Source organism: Nerophis ophidion, linkage group LG25 (genome assembly GCF_033978795.1).
Source record: "Nerophis ophidion isolate RoL-2023_Sa linkage group LG25, RoL_Noph_v1.0, whole genome shotgun sequence".
Classification (NCBI taxonomy): Eukaryota; Metazoa; Chordata; class Actinopteri; order Syngnathiformes; family Syngnathidae; genus Nerophis; species Nerophis ophidion.
The window spans coordinates 36874585-36892385 of NC_084635.1; the positions used below are offsets into that span (position 1 = coordinate 36874585).

Genomic DNA, 17801 nt, shown 5'->3' on the forward strand with positions numbered 1-17801 from the left:
AGCACGCCTCAGCTTTGTCACTGGGAGATGCCGCCGCCTCCGGTTTGCTGCTGTGTGCTGAGAGCAGCTCAGTGGAGGCCGGCGACATTTACACCCTTCCTCCACTCAAGTAAATACCACACAGCAGATGGACGCCTTGTTCTCCAATGTGAGGGACCGTAGTCGTCTTAATGGAATGTCTGGTTCGAACACTGCATCTATTAAAAAGACTAAAAGCAAGGAATCATGTAGAGACAGAGTTCATATTTAGCTCATGAGGAGAACGTATGGAGCTGCACACTTAGCCCTACACTCTAAGGTTTAGCTCCCGCGTCCCTTTATTTATTCAGGAGTTCCATAGTCAATATCACTGAAGCCACTTCTAAAAGGAGTGGTCTCATATATTATGTGAAGCAGGTCCAGGATGCACAATATGTGACGGAATGTGCTGGGCCTTGTGGTTTCCTTGTTTCTGCTTCGTCTGTGTGCTGTTGTCTTATCTTCATTGATGTCTTGAAGTCTTTGGCTGTTAGCGGGCTAAAACAAAGATAACATCTGCGGCTGAGGCCACCCCTCAGACATGAAGTTTTTGTCCTTGCACAGATAGAAAAACATGCAGCTTGAGCACGATAGCTAAAAACTATAGCAACAGACTTTAAGCATACTAAAGTTGTGTGATGATATACAGTATATACATGATTATTCTCACATGGAAACAATTACCTTCAGTGCTTGGTTTATTGAGGATCAGGGCTTTTTGTGGCCCTTAACAAGAGATTGTGTGGTTTTGGTGTTTAGTATTGATGTGTATTTCTGGTCTTGTCATCCTCGTCCGGACAGAAGGGTGACCCGGCAGCAGGGCTGGACCAAAAGAGACGTCGGAGAGGCTTTACCGAACCAAACGTTGCTTGATCAGATTCAGAATTAGAAATACTTTAAATTATGGTTTTCAGCTCAATCCCATCCAAGAGCTGACAAACATTACAGGGAGACAGAACAGGATCACTGACGGGTCAAAAAGTTTGGGCTTTTAAGACTGAGGCCTAGGGAAAAAAAACTCATAGCCATAGCACACATAAACATTTGTGTAAGAGTGAAACATCAAAGGACACAAAGGACATTAAAGACATTAAAAGCCATTTCTACATACAGCTACTTAGAGTTACTTTAGTTAGAATGTATTTATTTTAGTACTGCTTAACTGTACATTTATTTTTTTAATCAGTTTTTATGACTTCATTTTGAGTTATTATGATCATTTCTTTTTATATATAATCAGTCTGACCTAAGCCTTGATAATCTTTGTGATGAACAAACACATTATCATTTGACAAGGTTGTAAACTACAAGTAGGTTAGATATAATTATAGAATATGATCAAAATAAAGAGTAAGATGACTAATTTGGTGTTAATATTTGAGTGTATTCAGGGCTAGGAATATAGTACTTAAAAACAATGAAAAACTTTTGTGCGATTAATTACGCGTTAACTGTGGACATTTGATAACATAACATTTACATCAGGACTATTCGACTGAGTCATTGTGAGGAGCCTAGTTTCAAGATCTCAGAGGCAGGACATCGAAATGCAGATGTTTCTTCAGGTGTTATTCCTCATAGACTGTGTTTATTTAATTACAAAGTAAACACATCGGCTTTCACAACGTCTAAAAAAAGTCATTATTCTGCCCTCGCTACTTGTTTCTAGCGTGTGCAGCTAAACAAATAGTTAACAGCATGAAGAAACAGAAGCTCCAAAAGTTTTGAGGATTGCTGTTCCTTCTTTTGAAATACCGTATTTCCTTGAATTGCCGCCGGGTATATAATATAGTATGCGCCTGCCTAGAATTACTGCCGGGTCAAACTCGTTTCGCAAAATAGTTAGCGCATGCTTAGCATTACCGCCGGCTCAGGATTAACGTCGGGTCAAACTCGTTTCGCAAAATATTATTTTTATTAGCGCATGTCTAGAATTTCCGCCGGGGCAAACTCGTTTCGCCAAATAATTAGCATATGCCTAGAATTTCCACCGGGTCAAACTCGTCACGTCACGAGTGATACTTCACCTGTCATCATTTTCAAAATGGAGGAGGCTGATTTCAATCATTTGAAATCGCATAAAGGGAAGAAGATTAAGAGCTATTCAGTAGGATTTAAGGTCCAAGCTATTGAATATGCTAAAAAGAACAGTAAGCAGCTATGTTTTATTAATATACCGTAGCTGCGTGTGTCAAATATGAGTCATTAAATGACTCCCGCCTCCTGGTGGTAGAGGGCGCTAGTGATCCTTCTTGCGACTACTCGGCTGCAGAAGAAGTGACAACAAGCAGCAAGAGTGAGCAGCGATCCTTTATTTTTTCCTCTCGCTTGCACTTTTAACATGGAGGATTACATATCTAAAATAAAACAGTTTTTCTAAACTGGACTTTCAATCAAAGCAGGAGGTAATAAAGGAAGATCTCCATGGAGACAGAGAAACTTTTAAAAGTGAAGAAAGATAAGGAAGACTTCTATAAACAAGTTATCGATGCTTTTGATCAGAAGGAGCTGTGCATGGACTTCATTTATAAGTAAAGGTAAGACCATAATAACGTTTTTTTGTATTAAATGTGCTTTTCATGTTGGTATCCTTACATCACACTCAAATTTATAACCGCATGCCTTTGGTAAACACCGGAGTGAGAAGAGGTTTTAAATTCATTAGCGCCTCGGTGGCAATTCAAGAAAATACGGTATTATTATTTTCTTTCCACGTCTTCCTTCATTTAGTTTTGTAAGACTAGACGTAAAATAAACATTAAAATTGCATAACCACAATAATGTGGTTTCATCAAGTCTATTTGGGCGATGTTTGGCGGGTGGAACGTGGCCCGCGGGCCGGCAGTTGATTAGCTTTCATTTCCAGTCTAACACAGGCAATGCAGACGGTATGAAAAGGAAATGAATCAGTTAGCTGGCGGCTGAGACTGAGAGAGGAGTGTGAAAGATTGGAAGCTGGTATGAAGAATGCCAGCATGGTGGCGTCCGCCCAAGATCTGCAAATGGACTCGAATGGCAGGCGTTTTGTCCTCCCTCAGAGCGGGCGTGCCAGGCTCAGTGGGCTGCTCTAAAAAACGGTGGAATTTCGACAAAAAACACATCTATAAAGAACACCAGGAACCTAACACTGTTCAGTCCAATGACTGGCTTTGTTTATGTAGAGCAGGGGTCATCAACGCGGGCACCAGGTCGCCCGTAAGGACCAGATGAGTCGCCCGCTGGCCTGTTCTAAAAATAGCTCAAATAGCAGCACTTACCAGTGAGCTGCATCTATTTTTTAAACTGTATTTATTTACTAGTAAGCTGGTCTCGCTTTGCTGGACATTTTTAATTCTAAGAGAGACAAACTCAATCTGAAAATCCAAGAAAATATTTTCACTTGTTTAAATAAATTCATTTATTGTTTTACTTTGCTTCTTATAACTTTCAGAAAGACAATTTTAGAGAAAAAATACAACCTTAAAAATGATTTTAGGATTTTTAAACACATATACATTTTACCTTTTAAATTCCTTCCTCTTCTTTCCTGACAATTTAAATCAATGTTCAAGTATTTTTTTTTTTTGTAAAGAATAATAGTGAAGTGAATTATATTTATATAGCGCTTTTCTCTAGTGACTCAAAGCGCTTTACATAGTGAAACCCAATATCTAAGTTACATTTAAAGCAGTGTGGGTGGCACTGGGAGCAGGTGGGTAAAGTGTCTTGCCCAAGGACACAACGGCAGTGACTAGATTGGCGGAAGTGGGAATCGAACCTGCAACCCTCAAGTTGCTGGCACGGCCACTCTACCAACCGAGCCATGCCGCCCCGAGGGGCCCGCGGGCACCAGGTCGCCTGTAAGGACCAGATGAGTCGCCCGCTGGCCTGTTCTAAAAATAGCTCAAATAGCAGCACTTACCAGTGAGCTGCATCTATTTTTTTAATTGTATTTATTTACTAGCAAGCTGGTCTCGCTTTTCTGGAAATTTTTAATCCTAAAAGAGACAAAACTCATAAAATTTGAAAATCCAAGAAAATATTTTAAAGTGAAGTGATCTATATTTATATAGCGCTTTTCTCTAGTGACTCAAAGCGCTTTACATAGTGAAACCCAATATCTAAGTTACATTTAAAGCAGTGTGGGTGGCACTGGGAGCAGGTGGGTAAAGTGTCTTGCCCAAGGACACAACGGCAGTGACTAGGGTGGCGGAAGTGGGAATCGAACCTGCAACCCTCAAGTTGCTGGCACGGCCACTCTACCAACCGAGCTATACCGCCCCACTGACTAACCCCAAGTGAAGACATGGTCTTCCCTTGTTTGAATAAATTCATTTATTTTTTTTACTTTGCTTCTTATAGCTTTCAGAAAGACAATTTTAGAAAAAAAAATACAACCTTAAAAATGATTTTAGGATTTTTAAACACATTACCTTTTAAATTCCTTCCTCTTCTTTCCTGACAATTTAAATCAATGTTCAAGTATTTTTTTTTTTTTTTGTAAAGAATAATAAATACATTTTAATTTAATCTTTCATTTTAGCTTCCGTTTTTTCGACAAAGAATGTTTGTAAATATTTATTCAAACTCATTATGATTAAAATGCAAAAAAAATATTCTGGCAAATCTATAAAATCTGTTGAATAAAATTTGAATCTTATTTCAAAGTCTTTTGAATTTATTTCCCAAAAAATTTTGTTCTGGAAAATCAAGAAGAAATAATGATTTGACTTTGTTAGAAATATACCTTGGTCCAATTTATTTATTCTAACAAAGTACAGATTGGATTTTAACCTATTTAAAACATAAATATTTATTCAAACTTATTATGATTAAAATTAAAAAAAAAATTCTGTCAAATCTAGAAAATCTGTAGAATCAAATATAAATCTTATTTCAAAATCTTTTGAATTTCTTTAAAATTTTTGTTCTGCAAAATCTAGAAGAAATAATGATTTGTCTTTGTTAGAAATATAGCTTGGTCCAATTTGTTATATATTCTAACAAAGTGTAGATTGGATTTTAACCTATTTAAAACATGTCATCAAAATATATATTTATTGTGAGAAATCATTAAGATGATCAGTGTTTCCACATAAATAAATATTACTAATTATTAATAATAACATAGAGTTAAAGGTAAATTGAGCAAATTGGCTATTTCTGGCAATTTATTTAAGTGTGTATCAAACTGGTAGCCCTTGGCATTAATCAGTACCCAAGAAGTAGTTCTTGCTTTCAAAAAGCTTGGTGATTTAGAAGATGTCTTGTTTTGTGGCCATCTTCTCAAGTTTTATATGGACGAGACCCTTCATAAAACTCCTGCCTTTGGACTTTTACCAGTCCGCCTAAAACCGAATCTGCTCTTCAAAGTAATGTCTGTTGAGTACTTATCTTGACATGCATTTTTGTTTAAGTGTATTCTGTACTGCAGCAGTTGTGGAGTGCTCGGGCTCTACTTCAACTACAAGTCATCCTTTCTTTTTCCGGTCCAGATGGTATGGTCAGCTGACTTTAGACTTGAGGTCTCTTGTGTTTGTGTAGGAGGGAACTCTGGGTGTTGGACGGATATTATACTGAAGAACTGGATTAGGCTGTGTGGGAGGATTTAGTGGACATTTGGGATAGTTTAGAAATAGCCATGTTTACTGTACACAGAGACAATCGGCATAAAGACTAAAAATGCTCCGGAAGATTCAGATCCAGTATGGTCCTGTTTGGGAATTCCACTTTAAAGAGCAAAGTCCTCCCAGGTTATTTTGTCCGAGTAAGGCGAGGAGACGACCAGAACTGAAGTTGAAGAAACAGCGCAGCTATGTTCTCTCTCCATGGTCCCAGTCTTCTGCTACCCCTCAGACGTGAATGTCCGTCTAACGAAGCCGAAAGTTTGCACTCTGTTAAAGAAGTTTACAGATTTCAACGCATGTGCAGAGTAGAGCTGGTGAAAGTGTTTGTGCGTGTCGGCAGGGCAGCTGCAGGCGAAGACAGTTCAGCTAGTTATTGTTTTTGGCTTTGTCATGTAACAGAAAGTTGTGTTTGTTTGATATATAATTAGGTAAGTTAAGGATTTTTGTGATTTGTGATCGTTTGTGAGGGCATCGAAGGTACTTCTGTGTGCGTGTTGGCAGGGCAGCTGTATGCAAGGACAGTTCTACTAGTTATTGTTTTTGGCTTTGTCATGTAATAGAAAGTTATGTTTGTTTGATATACAATTAAGCAAGTTAAGGACTTTTGTGATTGTTTGTGAAGGCACTAAAGGGACTTTTGTGTGCGTGCCGGCAGGGCAGCTACAGGCGAGGACAGTTCAGCTAGTTATTGTTTCGGCTTCGTCATGCAATAGAAAGTTATGTCTTTTTTATATAGAATTAAGTAAGTTGAGGACTTCTGTGATTTCTGATCATTTGTAAGGGCACCGAAGGGACTTCTGTGTGAGTGCCGGCAGGACAGCTGCATGCAAGGACAGTTCTACTAGTTATTGTTTTTGGCTTCGTCATGTAACAGAAAGTTGTGTTTGTTTGATATATAATTAGGTAAGTTAGGGATTTTTGTGATTTGTGATCGTTTGTGAGGGCATCAAAGGGACTTCTGTGTGCGTGCCGGCAGGACAGCTGCATGCAAGGACAATTCTGCGAGTTATTGTTTTTGGCTTTGTCATGTAATAAAAAGTTATGTTTGTTTGATATACAATTAGGCAAGTTAAGGACTTTTGTGATTTCTGATTGTTTGTGAGGGCACCAAAAGAGATTTCTCTATGCGTGCCGGCAGGGCAGCTGAATGTGAAGATAGTTCAGGTAGTTATTGTTTTGGCTTTGTCATGTAATAGAAAGTTATGCTTTTTTTTAAAATATAGGATTAAGTAAGTTAAGGACTTCTGTGATTTCTGATCATTTGTGAGGGCACAAAAGGGACTTCTGTGTGCATGCCAGCAGGGCAGCTGAATGCGAGGACAGTTCAGCTAGTTATTGTTTTTGACTTTGTCATGCAATAGAAAGTTATATTTGTTTGATATAGAATCAAGAGAGTTAAAGACTTTTGGGATTTATGATTGTTTGTGAGGGCACCAAAGGCATTTCTGTATGCGTGCCGGCAGGGCAGCTGCTTGCGAGGACAGTTCAGCTAGTTATTGTTTTTGGCTTTGTCATGTAATGGAAAGTTATGTTTGTTTTGATATACAATTAAGTAAGTTAGGGACTTTGGTGATTTCTGACCATTCGTGAGGGCACCAAAGGGACTTCCGTGTTCATGTTTACAGGGCAGCTGCATGAGAGGACAGTTCAGCTAGTTATTGTTTTGGCTTTGCCATGCAGTAGAAAGTTATGTTTGTTGGATATACAGTTAAGCAAGTTTAAGGAATTTTGGGATTTCAGATTGTTTGTGAGGGCACCAAAAAGTATTTGTGTGTGTTTGTTGGCAGAGCAGCGCATATGGAGGACAGCATCTTGTGGTTTTTACTTGTTAATAATGAGAAAGGTAATGTTTACCCTGTGTTATGTTAGTTTTTATGGACTTTTGTCGATGCTGGAACCAATTATTCTTGTTTACGAAGAATCTTGTCTCGATTTTCAAATCCCGTTCAAGCCCCCACATGATATATATTGTGACATGAGTGCCAAAAAGCACAGCTGATAAAAACTTAGTATTATGACACATTTATGGCTCGACTCCTACACAAAGAAAGTTGTGTGCATGTGTGAGTTTGTGCCCCAAAATAAGTGTTTTTTCATTTTTTTAATTTATATATTCGCTCCAAATGGCGAGCTTTTCTGCCCATGCAGTAAACAAAGGCCCTTTGTGCTGCCGAGAGAGCCATGCCAAGAAAGATTTTCTTTATTTTCTTTTTAAGCACAGTGCCCAAAAAATGATGTCAAACAAGTGTTTTTTTATTTTTTTTAAAAAGTTGAAAGTCTGAGTTGGTTGGATGCTGGCTGGGCTTCAACAAGAAAGAGAGTCAGTGTGTGTTTAGGTTAGACATGTCTCTCACATGACACACACACACACACACACACACACACACACACACACACACACAATGTGGCCAACACATGACGTGATGGTGTGACTTGTTTCAGTTCCGCACATTGGACAGCTTGCGGCTATCTTCTTTGGCGAGTGTATTTTCAGTGTGTACTTTTACACACTCTTGAGTACATCGAGGACACTTAAACCCTCCTAATCGTGAAGAGAAAGCAGAATTAAGGCGAGGGCACATGTAAAATGTCAATGAATGACATTTTCCCACAAAAGTATATTCCTAGCTCCTTCCTGCTCCGTCACTGATAAAAATAAAATGGACAATTTCCTGTACCTCGAGGCCAACATTGTTAGTGCCGGTCTTGTAAACAATTTAAAAGGTTCTGATCCATGGTCGGAGTTATGTTTAAAAAAAAAACAAACAAAACATTTATGTTTAAATTTATTTTTCCACACCTGTGGGATGTTACAAATAAGTGTTTGATGAGTATTACTCAACTTTATCAGTATCTGTTGCCACCTTTCCCAACTTCTTTGTCACGTGTTGCTGGCATCAAATTCTAAAGTTAATGATTATTTGCAAAAAAAAAATGTTTATGAGTTTGAACATCAAATATGTTGTCTTTGTATCATATTCAACTGAATATGGCTTCAAAAGGATTTGCAAATCATTGTATTCTGTTTATATTTACATCTAACACAATTTCCCAACTCATATGGAAACGGGGTTTGTATATATATATATTTGTATGTATATATATGTATGTATATATATATATATGTATGTATATATATATGTATGAATGTATATATATGTATGTATGTATGTATGTATATATATGTATATATATATACACACGTATGTATGTATATATATACGTATGTATGTATGTATATATACGTATGTATATATATATATATATATATGCATTTGCATATATATGCATATATACATATATGTATGTATATATACACATATATATGTACGAATGTATATATATATACATACATGTATAAATATACACCTGGGGATAGATTGATTGGCAACACTAAATGGTCCCTAGTGTGTGAATGTGAGTGTGAATGTAGTCTGTCTATCTGTGTTGGCCCTGTGATGAGGTGACGACTTGTCCAGGGTGTACCCCGCCTTCCGCCCGATTGTAGCTGAGATAGGCGCCAGCGCCCCCCGCGACCCCGAAAGGGAATAAGCGGTAGAAAATGGATGGATGGAGATATATATATATATATATATATATATATATATATATATATATATATATATATGGCGCAGTGGTAGAGTGGCCGTGCGCAACCCGAGGGTCCCTGGTTCAAATCCAACCTAGTACCAACCTCGTCACGTCCGTTGTGTCCTGAGCAAGACACTTCACCCTTGCTCCTGATGGTTGCTGGTTGGTGCCTTGCATGGCAGCTCCCTCCATCAGTGTGTGAATGGGTAAATGTGGAAGTAGTGTCAAAGCGCTTTGAGTACCTTGAAGGTAGAAAAGCGCTATACAAGTACAACCCATTTATCATTTATTTATTTATATATATATATGTGTATATATGTATATATATATATATATATATATGTATATATATATATATATATATGTATATATATATATATATATGTATATATATATATATACATATATGTGTATATTGATAGTTTTTTCTATATATATATTGTATATATGCATATAAGTATATAAATACATGTATATACATACATATGTATATGTATGTATATACATGTATATGTATGTTTGTATATATGTATATGTATGTATATAAATGTGTGTATAAATGTATATATATATATGTATATATATATATATATATATATATATTAAAATTTGTTTAAATTGATAAATTTAAATTATTTTTAAATCAAATATCTACTTCCTATGATTTGGTTTTCGTACAAAAAACACATCAAATCAAGGCGAGGTCTAATGTAAAATGTGAATGAATGAAAGACGTTTTCCCACAAATGTATTCCTAGCCCCTTCCTGCTCCGTCACTGATAAGAATGATTGGAAATTGTCCTTACACAAGATTACTTTTGTGTTATGCAGTGTTGGCGCTGGTCTTGCAAACGGTTCAAACTGGGTTTGATCTTTAGTTGGAGATGTGGAAATTTTTTTTAAATCCAAGTTTATTTGGCACTAAACATTGCTTGTTATACATTTAAATAATGAAAATCTTAATTTCCCATTATTTTGTTTTTGTACAAAACGCGCATCAAATTAAAGCAGAGGCAAATGTAAAATGTCAAATATTGATTGACAGCACGTGAAATTTTACCAGCAGTTTATTAGCCCCTTCCTGCTCTGTCACTGATAAGAATATGACGGCACATTTCCCTAAACTTTGTCCACTTTAGTGCGCAGCATTTAAACACCAGTGGGAGTGGAAACAGGAAGGTTTGCAAATTTATGTAAAATGTTATTATTTTGCACTGAAAAAAAATATTGGACAATTTATTTCCCATAATATTGTTTTAGAACAAAAAAATGCATCAAATCAAGTTCAGGTTGAATTTAAATATTCTTAAAAATTGTTCATTTTCTTTTTTATTTTCCAACCATGTTTTTCCCGATCTTTTTTTACTTTTTCCATCATAAACTGCCAATTACGACACGGTGACACTGCGGGAAGGAAAGAACTGTTTTATTGACTAATTATTTACACACACAACATTGGAAGTGACAAACATGTCAAACATTTGATGTCAGGGGAAAGAACCGAGTAAAAGTTCTGCTTCTTCCTCCTCTTTTTCAATTGAACGATGCAACGTGTTCAACATGTCCGAAACAAAGAAACCAGAACCAAAGTGTCTGCACAAGTAAAATTAAACACGGAAACAATTGGAAAAAAAGAGCAAAAAGTACAACGAAAAGTAAAAAAAAAATGATGCTAATAACTACATCATATTTATTATTTATAATGAGTTAAAATACATAGTTATAGTACATTGCTTTTTTTCTAGCCTTCTTGTAAAATAAAATGCCCCAAAATTTGGATAGCCAAGAAAACAAAGTGAACTAGAAGAGTCAGCTCACTATTTGTTTGGTGATGAATTTAGATAGGAAAAACAAAACCAATTTATATGGATTTTTATTTTGAAATGCAAAATTGATAAACGAGCGTTCTTCTTTTTCCAGTGTCGAAAGAGCAGGAATTACATCTAAATAACTGTTTTAAAACACAAATTTTAATCAGAAAAAATATATTTAGAATTGAAGTAATTAATAATAATATATCAGATTATCATAATTTTATGTTTATTTTAATTTTTATAATAAACAAGTTATTTTTTTCCTATGGGACAATAATTTGGCCCCAGACATTTTTGTCCAGACTGGATTCCCAGGAAGCCCAGATTTTTATTCTATTTGACCCAACCCTATCTTTATTTGGAAGCATTTTTGGTGTAATATACATTCATTGGAAACAAATTATTCATCTTTAGTGCAAAATAATTAAAAACAAATTAATAATTACTTATAAAGCCCGACTGTGATATGGGTTTTATTCACAAGTTGCAGACAATCTCTGTGTATGTTTTACGCTTGAAAAGTGTTTGTCCATCTTAAACAATAACTTAAGTTTTTTTAAGGGTGATTTTATAGCGCACATTTTTGTTGGTGAGTGAGAGACTTTCATCACACTTCAACATCTCTAACACGTTCTCTGATTGCTCAGCGTTGCAAATGTAAATAGGTTCCCTAATTGGATAAATATATGTTAAATATATAAACAGATGTAAAGTGAGTCAGTCTGGTGTTAAATGTTTATCATCTGCATTACCCAGAAGGCTTAGCGCTGTAAATGTGGGATTGGTTCATTTTTGCGTGAATTGGCAACATCGCAAACTTTTTTTTTTTTCTCTACTAAAATTATTGAATTTTATTTTATTTTTTATACAAGGATTTGTTTTGGTACAAAACATGCATCAAAATTAATTCCCGATTTATTAAAAAAAAAAACTAAATAAGTATGAACATAATTGACATGAATTACAAAGTAAAATAAATTCCGATTTATAAAAAAAAAAAACGAGTATAAACATTATTGACATGAATTAAAAAGTAAGGGGGCTCCAAATTAAATGTAGCTTGAGGCCAAACATTTATTTTTATTTTTATGTGAAATATGCAATTTGAATCAAACCATTTGTTTGTTTGTACTTATTGCTCTTTCAAAATAAAATTCAATTTAACCAATTGTTTTTCAATGTCCATCCATTAAAAGAAGCTTTAACAACTGAAACAAACACACTGACCCACATAATAACATGCCATGCAGTTGGCAAGCTAGTATTTTTGCCTCACTCCTGTGAGAATCCTGCGTGTGACCGTCTCATTAAGGAGTGGGACTATATAGGACACGCTGCATCTGGCATGAGATAATACTGTATCATCTCTTTCAGACTTATCAGGTTGGTAGTGAGGGATGAGGCAAAAACTAACCCACAGCCGCTATACTTATACTAAGTCACCATTTAAGGTGTGACCATGAAGTTACCCTTATTGGTCAAAACATGATAAGTTACCATTTCGGGTGTGAGTAAGTTACCATGTCGGGTGTAACCCTGAAGTCACCATTTTGGGTCAAAACATGGTAAGTTACCCTTTTGGGTGTAATCATGAAGTTCAGCATTTTGTTTCAAAACATGGTAAGTTACCATTTCGGGTGTAACCATGAAGTTACCATTTCGGGTCGAACCATGAAGTTTACTATTTTGGGTCAAAACATGGTAAGTTACTATTTTGGGTCAAAACATGGTAAGTTACCATTTTCGGTGTAAGTACATTACCATGTCGGGTGTAATCATGAAGTTACCATTTTGGGTAAAAACATGGTAAGTTACCATTTTGGTTCAAAACATGTTAAGTTACCATTTTGGGACAAAACATAGATAGTACTTCATTGATTCCTTCAGGAGAGTTCATTCAGGAAAATGCATGGTAAGTTACCATTTTGGGTCGAACCATGTCGTTCACTATTTTGGGTCAAAATAGGGTAAGTCACCATTTCGGGTGTAAGTAAGTTACCATGTCGAGTGTGACCATGAAGTTACCCTTTTGGGTCAAAACATGGAAAGTTACCATTTCGGGTGTAAGTAAGTTACCATGTCGGGTGTAAGCATGAAGTTACCATTTTCGATTGTAAGTAAGTTACCATGTCGGGTGTAACCATGAAGTTACCATTTTGGGTCAAAACATGGTAAGTTACCATTTTGGGTCTAACCATGAAGTTCAGCATTTTGGTTCAAAACATGTAAAGTTAAGATTTCAGGTGTAACCATGAAGTTACCATTTTGGGTCTAATCATGAATTTCACTATGTTGGTTCAAAACATTGTAAATTACCATACAGTTTCCATTTTGGGTCCAAAAAAAAGTTACCATTTTGGGTCCAAACATGAGGAGTTACCAATTGGGGTCCACACACTTTAAGCTTCCATGTTGGGTCTGACCATTAAGTTACCATTTTGTGTCTAAACATAATGACTTACTATCGGATCTGCACCTGAAGTTACCACTTTGTGTCTAAACATAAGTTACGATCGGGGTCTAAACCTGAAGTTACCATTTTGGGTCTAACCTTGAAGTTCAGTATTTTGGTTCAAAACATGGTAAGTTACCATTTCCGGTGTAACCATGCAGTTCCCATTTTGGGTCAAAACATGGTAAATTACCATTTTAGGTCTAACCATGAAGTTGACTATTTTGGTTCAAAACATGGTAAATTACCATGAAGTTACCATTTTGGGTCAAAACATAAAGTTTCCATTTTGGGTCCAAAAAAAGTTACCATTTTGGGTCCAAACACGAGTAGTTACCACTTGGAGTCCAAACATTATAAGCTTGGGTCTAACCATTAATTTACCATTTTGTGTCCAAACATAATGACCTACTGTCGGGTCTACACCTGAAGTTACCATTTTGTGTCTACAAATAAGTTACGATCGGGGGTCTAAATCTGAAGTTACCATTTTGGGTCTAACCTTGAAGTTCAGCAGTTTGGTTCAAAACATGTAAAGTTTCCATTTCGGGTGTAACCATGAAGTTCCCATTTTGGGTCAAAACATGGTAAATTACCATGAAGTTACCATTTTGGGTCAAAACATAAAGTTTCCATTTTGGGTACAGAAAAAGTAACCATTTTGGGTCAAAACATGGTAAGTTACCATTTTATGTCTAACCATGAAGTTGACTATTTTGGTTCAAAACATGGTAAATTACCATGAAGTTACCATTTTGGGTCAAAACATAAAGTTTCCATTTTGGGTCCAAACACTAGGAGTTACCACTTGGGGTCCAAACATTATAAGCTTGGGTCTAACCATTAATTTACCATTTTGTTTCCAAACAAACTGAGTTATCATTGGGGTCTAAACCTGAAGTTACCATTTTGTGTCCAAACATAAGTTACGCTTGGGGTCTAAACCTGAAGTTACCATTTTGGGACAAAACATGGTAAGTTACCATTTCGGGTGTAAGTAAGATACAAACCAATCTAAACATGAAACCCCCATTTTGGGTCAAAATAGGGTAAGTTACCATTTTGGGTCTAACCTTGAGGTTCAGCACTTTGGTTCAAAACATGTAAAGTTACCATTTCGGGTGTAACCATGAAGTTCACTATTTTGGTTGAAAACATGGAAAGTTACCATGAAGTTATAACTTTTGACCCAGAATGGTATACCATTTTCGGTCAAAACATTAAGTTTCAATTTTGGGTCCAAAACAGTTACCATTTTGGGTCCAAACACTAGGAGTTACCACTTGGGGTCCAAACATTATAAGCTTGGGTCTAACCATTAATTTACCATTTTGTGTCCAAACAAAATGAGTTATCATTGGGGTCTAAACCTGAAGTTACCATTTTGTGTCCAAACAAGTTACGCTTGGGGTCTAAACCTGAAGTTACCATTGTGGGACCAAACATGGTAAGTTACCATTTCGGGTGTAAGTCAGGTACAAACCAAAGTAACCATGAAGTTCCCATTTTGGGTCAAAACACAGTAAAGTTACCATTTTAGGTCTAACCAGGAAGTTCACTATTTTGGTCGAAAACATGGTAAGTTACCATTAAGTTATAACTTTTGACCCAGAATGGTATACCATTTTGGGTCAAAACATAACGTTTCCATTTTGGAGGAGTTGCCACTTGGGGTCCAAACATTATAAGCTTGGGTCTAACCATTAATTTACCATTTTGTGTCTAAACATAATGAGTTGTCATTGGGGTCTAAACATGAAGTCACCATTTTGGGTCCAAACACTAGGAGTTACCACTTGGAGTCCAAACATTATACGCTTGGGTCTAGCCATTAATTTACCATTTTGTGTCCAAACAAAATGAGTTATCATCGGGGTCTAAACCTGAAGTTACCATTTTGGGACCAAACATGGTAAGTTACCATTTCGGGTGTAAGTCAGATACGAACCAATGTAACCATGAAGTTCCCATTTTGGGTCAAAACACAGTAAAGTTACCATTTTAGGTCTAACCAGGAAGTTCACTATTTTGGTCGAAAACATGGTAAGTTACCATTAAGTTATAACTTTTGACCCAGAATGGTATACCATTTTGGGTCAAAACATAACGTTTCCATTTTGGAGGAGTTGCCACTTGGGGTCCAAACATTATAAGCTTGGGTCTAACCATTAATTTACCATTTTGTGTCCAAACATAATGAGTTGTCATTGGGGTCTAAACCTGAAGTCACCATTTTGTGTCCAAACACTAGGAGTTACCACTTGGAGTCCAAACATTATACGCTTGGGTCTAGCCATTAATTTACCATTTTGTGTCCAAACAAAATGAGTTATCATCGGGGTCTAAACCTGAAGTTACCATTTTGGGACCAAACATGGTAAGTTACCATTTCGGGTGTAAGTCAGATACGAACCAATGTAACCATGAAGTTCCCATTTTGGGTCAAAACACAGTAAAGTTACCATTTTAGGTCTAACCAGGAAGTTCACTATTTTGGTCGAAAACATGGTAAGTTACCATTAAGTTATAACTTTTGACCCAGAATGGTATACCATTTTGGGTCAAAACATAACGTTTCCATTTTGGAGGAGTTGCCACTTGGGGTCCAAACATTATAAGCTTGGGTCTAACCATTAATTTACCATTTTGTGTCCAAACATAATGAGTTGTCATTGGGGTCTAAACCTGAAGTCACCATTTTGTGTCCAAACACTAGGAGTTACCACTTGGAGTCCAAACATTATACGCTTGGGTCTAGCCATTAATTTACCATTTTGTGTCCAAACAAAATGAGTTATCATTGGGGTCTAAACCTGAAGTTACCATTTTGGGACAAAACATGGTAAGTTACCATTTCAGGTGTAAGTAAGATACAAACCAATGTAACCATGAAGTTCCCATTTTGGGTCAAAACACGGTAAAGTTACCATTTTAGGTGTAACCAGGAAGTTCACTATTTTGGTTGAAAACATGGTAAGTCACCATGAAGTTATAACTTTTGACCCAGAATGGTATACCATTTTGGGTCAAAACATAAAGTTTCCATTTTGGAGGAGTTGCCACTTGGGGTCCAAACATTATAAGCTTGGGTCTAACCATTAATTTACCATTTTGTGTCCAAACATAATGAGTTGTCATTGGGGTCTAAACCTGAAGTCACCATTTTGTGTCTAAACCTAATGAGTTACTATCGGGGTCTGTACCTGAAGTCCCCATCTTGGGTCTTCACATGCAGTTACCGGCAGAAAACATACTCGGTGTAGCTGGTCCACATCCTGTCCTCGCCGGGGTCGTTGTTGGCACAAGTCCCGGTGGAGCTACAGGCCGCCATGTGAAAGCCGGCTTGGGCCAGGCGGTCGAAGGCCTGCTCCAGGAAGTTGTACTTGAGGTAGTACCGGGACGTGTACTTGTCCGGCGGTCGGTCCGGGTCTCGGCTCTCGTTCAAAGTGTCCCCGAAGACTTCCTTGGTGAGGGCGATCTTGCCGCACACGGTGATCCGGGCCACCCGCCGGAACTTGGCGTCCGCTTGGATGTCTCTGCCGACGGTGTAACTGCCCCGGTAGCCCACGGTGATGTACCCCGAAGTGGACCCGGGCGAGCGCGGCGTTCTGTCCGAGGAGGAAGGGGTGGTGGCCGGGCTGAGGAGCTCCGCGTCCTCCGGCTCCGCGCTGTCCTCCGCGAGGGAGCTGTCCTCCTCGCCGAGTTGCCTGGACAGCTCCGGCAGTCGGAAGAAGTCCGCCTCCTTCTGGAGCCGCCGCCTCTCCTTGAAGAACTCCGGCAAAAAGAGCTCCGAGTCCCGCAAGTAGTCCAGGATGTATCGGAACAGAAAGCCGTCGCGGTCGAAGAAGAAGCGACCCTTGCTGTCTTTGGGCAAATCTTCCGGGGAACTTTGGCTGAACTTCGCCCACAAGAGAGAGTCGGGCACCGCGGTGAGGGTGTCCAGCCGGGTCACGTACACCTGGCCGCCCACGTTCAGCTCCACGATGTCCGGGTAAGTTGAGCCCTGAGTGCCGGGGACAGTGAGCGCCATCTCTGCTGCTTTTAGGGGAAGATTTTTGTTGGAAGTGAAGTGAAATGTTTTTATGGGTCTGGCTGAGTGGGAGGAGAAGTAATGACGGCCAACTTTTAACTGTTCACTGTTCACTATATATATATATATATATATATATATATATATATATATATATATATATATATATATATATATATATATATATATATATATATATATATATATATATATATGTATATATATATGCATATATATATATATATATATATATATATATGTATATATATATGCATATATATATATGTATA

At 37.3% G+C, this 17801-nt stretch overlaps 1 protein-coding gene across 2 annotated transcripts; it reads right to left on the bottom strand.

Annotated features, from left to right (window-relative positions):
• Window positions 1-753: 753 nt before the first annotated feature.
• LOC133543101 (BTB/POZ domain-containing protein KCTD12-like) lies at window positions 754-17555 on the bottom strand. Of its 2 annotated transcripts, none has more exons than XM_061887528.1 (2): window positions 16685-17555; window positions 754-840 (listed from the first exon to the last, which is right to left on the bottom strand). In XM_061887528.1, the coding sequence occupies exon 1, from the start codon at window positions 17509-17511 to the stop codon at window positions 16717-16719; it is 795 nt and encodes a 264-aa protein (XP_061743512.1). In that variant the 5' UTR covers window positions 17512-17555; the 3' UTR covers window positions 754-840; window positions 16685-16716. The 2 variants fall into 2 exon arrangements, with proteins under 2 accessions (XP_061743512.1, XP_061743511.1); XM_061887527.1 differs by lacking the exon at window positions 754-840 and adding an exon at window positions 7659-8166.
• Window positions 17556-17801: the final 246 nt, after the last annotated feature.